Source organism: Microtus ochrogaster, unplaced genomic scaffold, assembly GCF_000317375.1.
Source record: "Microtus ochrogaster isolate Prairie Vole_2 unplaced genomic scaffold, MicOch1.0 UNK38, whole genome shotgun sequence".
NCBI lineage: Eukaryota > Metazoa > Chordata > Mammalia > Rodentia > Cricetidae > Microtus > Microtus ochrogaster.
The window spans coordinates 2268752-2275192 of NW_004949136.1; the positions used below are offsets into that span (position 1 = coordinate 2268752).

At 54.4% G+C, this 6441-nt stretch overlaps 1 protein-coding gene across 1 annotated transcript; it reads right to left on the reverse strand.

Moving 5' to 3' along the window:
- Positions 1-25: 25 nt before the first annotated feature.
- On the reverse strand, positions 26-3649 carry Prxl2b (peroxiredoxin like 2B). Its single transcript, XM_005368647.2, has 7 exons — positions 3457-3649; positions 3011-3215; positions 2650-2701; positions 2059-2122; positions 1901-1976; positions 1592-1710; positions 26-1016 (listed from the first exon to the last, which is right to left on the reverse strand). The coding sequence occupies exons 1-7, from the start codon at positions 3517-3519 to the stop codon at positions 990-992; spliced, it is 606 nt and encodes a 201-aa protein (XP_005368704.1). The 5' UTR covers positions 3520-3649; the 3' UTR covers positions 26-989.
- Positions 3650-6441: the final 2792 nt, after the last annotated feature.

Here is a 6441-nt window from a genome sequence, read left to right on the forward strand (position 1 = left end):
CAGGGCAAGAATTACAGCTGATGGGGAGAAAGAGCTCCTGACCAGCCTCCCAGTTTTCTGTGCTAAGAACCCTGAAGACACCAGGATGCCTCGAGAGGCCACCCTTTGGGTCTACAATTCGGTGAGTTGGGCTTCCTGGAATGGACCTGACCTATATATCCTGGTGACTCACATCAGTACCTGGCAGAGGGACCACATGGGGAGCAACAGGTGGAATCTGGAAGCCAGAGATGGTCTAGACCGCAAAGGAGGCATTACCTGCTGTTTACAGATGTCCCTGGATAGAGGGAGGACATCGAGATAGACATGGCAGTCACCCTGGCTTGGTCTTAGAAAGTGCTAGGCTGGTCATCAGAGCCCACCTAGAGGGAAGAACCCTTGAGAAGGGAAGACCTGAAATGGTGGGGTGTCTGGAGTTCTGCTCAGACCTTAGGACCCCGGGGAAACAGACATGCTTAGTCAGACCCAGGCTTCTTCCAGGACAGATCCGGAAAGGGTTTCCAGCTCCAGAAATGGTCCCTCAGTCTTCGTCTGCCACCTCTTCTCTGAGTCCCATTAGCCTCCACCCTCCACCACAACCACAAGCAGACACCTGCCTCCCATTCCCCACAGCTGGGCTCCAGCTGGGAGCTGAGTCCAACAAACTCTCCTCTCTGCATCCTCCAAAGGAGTGAGAACGGTGTCAGGGTGACCTTGTAAGGAAATGACACTGTTGTCCCCAGATTCCCACAACCAAAACCTGAAGTCTTGTCCTCTGGAAGATTACACTTCGAGTCCCTCCTGCCCGCAGGGACAACAGTAGGAACCAGAGAATGCAGAGTGTGGAAGCAGTGGGGACACTCACTGCCCAGGACCTGCGCTTTAATGGCTCATTGCCATTCAAGGAGGAGACAATGTCCAGTATCATGTCCCAATGGCTCCACAGCAATTCCTTCTACTCCAGCTACATCCAAGGTTGCAGACGCCTCCAAGTCCTCAGAGGCCAGGCATCACCTCCCACACACCTCTTCGTCACACTGTAGGGGAAACGGGGGCCCTGTCAGTCCGGTCACACTCCTCAGAGGCCAAGAAGGAGGCGTGCTGGACACAGGAAGCAGTCTAAGCCATGCAATCCTCCATTACACATGGAGCATAAGGGGCAGAACCACAAAGGCCCAACGGAGACACAGAGCCCAGCCCTCCTTAACCCACAGCGGGACCCTGCTATGCCTGACCACGGTCCTCACTGCTCCTCCATCCCTTTCAGCTTATTCCCCTCTACAAGTAGAGTCATAGAGACACATCTACATCCCAAGGCTGCCAACACACACAAAATTAGGTAAATCCCAAGAGGCTGTAGCTCAGTTCCTAACCATGCCAACCACTGTCCCAAAAGGATAAATGTGTGTGTGTGTGTGTGTGCGCGCGCGCGTGAGTGTATCCCAAAGGGATGGATATACACATATATATATACACACACATATATATACATACACACACACACACGCACACACACACATACACACACACATATACACACACACACACACACACACACACACACACGCTAGGGGCTGGATAACAAGCAATGTCCCCCAAGGCCTCTACTCACCTGGGGTGGTTTGCTGGAGGAAACCTCTGCAGAGATACCCAAGGCCTGCAGGACGTCCTCCTGGGGAACATAGTCACCTGGGGACTTCTGGATGAAGTGTAGCAGTACTTTGTCACCACCTGCAGCCACAGGCAGGCAGTCAAGTTGTATCTTACACCCATGTGACAGGAAGAAGAGGGGACTCCACTAACCAAGCCAAGCAGCCCAACCTCCCACCCAAGCACCCAAGACGGTTTAAGGGGTGGGCGCCATGAAGACATGAACCACCAAGAAGGGCAGGATGGAGCCGTATGCCCTGCCCTGACCCACCCTTGCTGACCACCAGCAGGCCTCCACTCTGCAAGAGGTCACCAGACAGGTTCCCCTGGATGCCAACAGCCTTAGCCTAGAAAGACAGGAACAGGACCCGGGTCAGCCCCATAGCGAAGTCTCCAGGGACTCCCACCATGCTCTTGGCCGCCACAGACCTTGGAGGCCACATCACGCACAGGTTTCCCCAGGGCAGCCGGCAGGATGCTCAAGCTGTTGTACCTACAAAGAAACAAGGTCCCGAGTTCAGATGCTGGATGAGCACAAGCACACACACCTGTCCCCAGTGTCCTGCCCCACCCACTTCTCTTACCGGGGCCTCCACCTGAACCCGGAGCATCTATAGAAGCATAGGGAGCCCCAGGTTGGATACCGCTGGCCTGAGGCCCCGGAGAGGGGCTGGAATGTGGGGACTGAACTCCAAGCTGGGTGTGCCCCGGGATCTGGCTTAGCTGGCACTGCCGATCACAACAGGCAGCCTGTGGCAACAGAGGACTGAACTGGGCCATTGCTAAGGCACTGGGCTCCAAGATTCCCTCCTGTTTGTGAAACTGCAGAGGGTAGGCCTGACTTGGGCCAACACCCATAAGAAGACCCCAGAGAAGGGCTTGGCTGAAACTGCCCAGGCCACCAGAGTCCGTTTCCACGGCATCAACTGAACAGCAGAGGGTGGTAGCAAGAAGATGCATAACAGAGCAGCGGCCACTCTATCCTCCTGTCCCCGGCTAGTCCCACACAGTCACCCTTACCGCTTGAAGCCCAGCTCCTTGTAGAACTGCTTGCTCTCATCGAGATAGAGTTCTAAAAAGGGAAAACCACAGGTATGTGCCCCAGGCCTCCGCCGTCTGTCCCCTCCACTCACGGTGTCCATTTCAATCCAACCAAGCCAAGAGGAGCAAGGTGGGATTGAATGTCAGCACTGCTTAAACGGGAAGGGCAAGTCCCTGGGACTTTGCCACTGGGCCTAGGCAGCCAGTGCACAGGCTGGAGATTGCGCTTGGGAAGAGTTGAAGTGCTGACACATGAGTATGTTCCTGCTTGGCCTGGAAAGGGGTGGACAGGGCTTGGCGGAGAGGCCAGCCAAGGTTCCGAGTCCGGGAAGAGTCGCACCTCCTGAGAAATAGCCACCATCCAGGAATTCCTGCAGGCCCAGGGCCTCAGGCCCCACGCCCACTAAGCGCACGTCGTGTTGGTCCAGAAAGCTCCGGAGGTTGCTGAGGTCCTGAGCGATCCAACGGCACACCATGCAGCCAAAGCGTCGCAGACCTGCCACCACACAAGCTTTATCCTGCCAAAGGCTCCGCAGCTCCACAGCCTGCAGAATAAAGCTGTCAGGGGGCGTGGGCTCATCATAGCCGTAGGTCCTACAGCCCCACACGTCCCGCAGCGTGCTGCTCCATGATTCTCAGCTCCACTGTTCCTACTGCGGCAATACCCACGCCCAGCATGCGAACCCATGGGACCCCTCTGAACCTCCACTCTAGCCCATGTGAGTTGGCAGGGCACCGGGCCGGGTGCTGGGATACGTTCTCTGCCCTGCGCCGGGCAGGCCTCACCTCCCCGGTCACTGCATGCTTCAAGACACACGCGCCCACGCGACTAAGGTCCACCGCACTCATGGTTTCCTCGGTCCCCTTTTGCTCCGGGCTCCGGGAAGCCTCAGTCGGTAATAATACTCAACCTCGTAGCCCAGTCCGGGAGGGCTGCACTATCTCCCGAGTCAGGACTGCTAGGCCCCGCCCTTGCCCCGCCCAAGACTCCGCCCCGGATATTCCAGCGCGTAGATCCCCCCCCTCCACCCCACCCCTCGGTGAAGATCCAGCCTCCTAAGTGGGGAAAGGAATTGAGTTATTTTTTTTTTTTTGCACGTGCATAAACCCGTTAGCCAATGGAGTAGCAGGAGAAGCTCGACAGACTTCCGCAAGCGGTGCGCCTGCTTAAAATGTGCTAATGCGGGTCTCCGCTTACATCAGGCGCCTGGAAGCGTTGCAAGGCAGTGGCATTGGAGTTGAAGCAGCGATCCGGATTGCAGGGCAGCGGCACAAGAAAAGAACCCAGCCTTTCCGGAGCCTGAGTTCCTGCTTTGAAAAGTCCCAGAGTGTCGCGTTTTCGCGAAAATCTTGATTTTCGTCATAACGTACCTTTCCTGTTGTGCTTGTGTCAGCTTTTAAGCCATGAACTCGAGAGGAAAACAACCCGCAGGAGATAAAAAGAAGCTCGCAGCGATGTGCCCCTTGGAAGAGTAGAGGGTTCGGGAATCCGCTTGTCCTGGCCGTTTTTCACTAGCCCTGATTTCTCGTTCAGGCCCTGCTTGACTGAAGTTGGGTACCACTTGGCAGCCTGACCGATCAAGCAGTCGATCCCCCAGGCCCACAAACAGATGCAGAGGCTGGGAAAGGAAGAGAGGCACCACAAGATGTCCGTAAGTGGTGAGGCGGAGACTGAAGGGCCAGGCAGGAAGTCAGGAACCATGTCGCAAGGTCAGAAGGAGTAGAGGTGAGGGGCTGAAGAGATAGCTCAGGGCTTAAGAGCGCTAGTGCTCTTCTAGAGGACCCAGGGTTGGGTTCCCAGCATCCCCACAGCCCTTTGTAACTCCAGTTCCAGGGCATTTGATGCCCCCGTAGGGCTGCTTCAGACATCAAGCATGCACATGGTGCACAAACATACGCAGGCAAAACATAAGAGTAGGGCTGGGGAGATGATTCCGTAAAGTGTCCAGCATCTGTAGTCCAGTGCTGGGGAAGCAGGCATGAGTATCCCCAGGGCTCACTGGTCAGCCAGTCTAGCTGAATCAGTGAGCTCCGTGTTCAGTAGTAAACCTTGTCTCAAGAAATAAGATGAAGGATGACTGAGGAAGACACTCAGATCTACCACTGGCCTCCACCAGTGTGCAAACAGACACACAAAAAGGAAAGAAAATAAAAAAAACCAGAGCCCAGGGAGGAGCTGGCCTATAGAAAATGACCACTGGTTCGAGGGGCACCCCCAGAAGAAAGCCAGAGGTGGGGCTCATCTGCCTGCTCTTCAGTGTTGAGAGGTACAGGAGTGGAGGCTCCCAGGAGGGTGGGAAGATGTCTACAGAAAGGGCTGCGGGCTGAGCTAGAAGACCCTACAGGTGCAGTCCATGAGGTTGCTCACTCCCTCACATCTGCACAGTGTGGCAGAGCCCCACCTCCGTCCTCATGGGGTCCTAGATGGGCCTGAGAATCACAGTGTGGTGTGGCAGATCAACAGGAGGAACACATTGCAGAGTCTTCACTCCGGGTTTACAGGATAGAGGTACCTAAGCTGAGGAGAGAAAGCCCTGGAAACACGAGGTCATTCCTGTGTGTGTCACAGGACAAAGGTTAATAGTGAGCGGGAGCCAGGTGGTGGTGGCACACACCTTTAATCCCAGCACTCAGGAGGCAGAAGCAGGTAGATCTCTGTGAGTTCAAGGCCAGCCTGGTCTACAAGAGGTAGTTCCAGGACAGGCTGCAAAGCTACAGAGAAACCCTGTCTCGAAAACAACAACAACAAATTTGTGAGCTGGGAGGAAGGACATAAATTTCATGTGCAGGCAAACCTGTGAATTGTTTGGACAGGATATCTTCAGAATTCTACCAGGACTGCTGACTTCCTATCTTTGGGGATAGGGTTGTGCTTTCCGCCAGGGTAAGGAGGACCTCTTTTGCATGATCATTTTTATGCCAAACCAGCAAAGTCAGAGTGGTGTATTCTTGTCCTTCTCACAAATATCAGTGACACATGGAATTAAACAATATTCAAGCAGAGAAGTGCCAACCTCAGAGAGCAGCTGGGTTTATCCCTCTGTAAACTTAAACCTCAAACCTCAGTTGATCACAGCAACCAAGTTTTACCTCCTGCTCCTGTGTGTCAGAAGGGTGGGGATCGCTCCTGGTGCATGCTTCATTCTGAGATCCAGGCTGAGGGAGCCATGACACTCTGAACCATTTCATTCTCCTGGCAAAGCTGACCTGGGGCACCCTGCTGATGCTCAAATGGCACTGACCAAAGCACAGCAAGGCCAGGTGGATGCTGGGGGCAGGGACCTATGTGTCTTCCTGAAAGCCTGGAAATGAGCAAGCTTGCTATCCTTCACCACCATTCTCCAAAAACATGAGACTATTGGCATAAACGCAAGGAATGGAGAATGGCATGTTGTGGCACAGCAGACTGGAGGGACCTGCGTGCGTGTTTCCCACAAACAGGCTGATGTAGAGGTCCCCCAAGAGTTATCAAGGCTCACACAACTGCAAGCAATGGCCCTGAACAGTGGCTGGGTCTAAGGGAGTTCCATCTGTCTTAGTCACTGTTCTGCTGTGAGAAGACACCATGACCGAGGCACCTATTATGAAAGAAAGCATTTAATGGAGAACTTGCTTACGGTTACAGAGGTCTAGTCCATTTTATCATGGCAGTGAGTGCGGCAGTGTGCAGGCAGACATTGGAGCAGCAGCTGAAAGCTGCATCCTGATCATCAGGCAGGGAGAGAGCAAGAGCGAGGGAGAGAGAGAGAGAGAGAGAGAGAGAGAGAGAGA

Bases quoted from the DNA above. Each gene is read 5' to 3' on its own strand.
- Prxl2b (XM_005368647.2), bottom strand. From the start codon at position 3,519: ATGAGTGCGGTGGACCTTAGTCGCGTGGGCGCGTGTGTCTTGAAGCAT. The intron at 2,123-2,649 runs GTAAGGGTGACT...GTTTCTTTGTAG, and splicing joins AAGGAGCTGGGCTTCAAGCG to GTACAACAGCTTGAGCATCC. The intron at 1,017-1,591 runs GTGAGTAGAGGC...TTTCCCCTACAG, and splicing joins CCTCCAGCAAACCACCCCAG to TGTGACGAAGAGGTGTGTGG.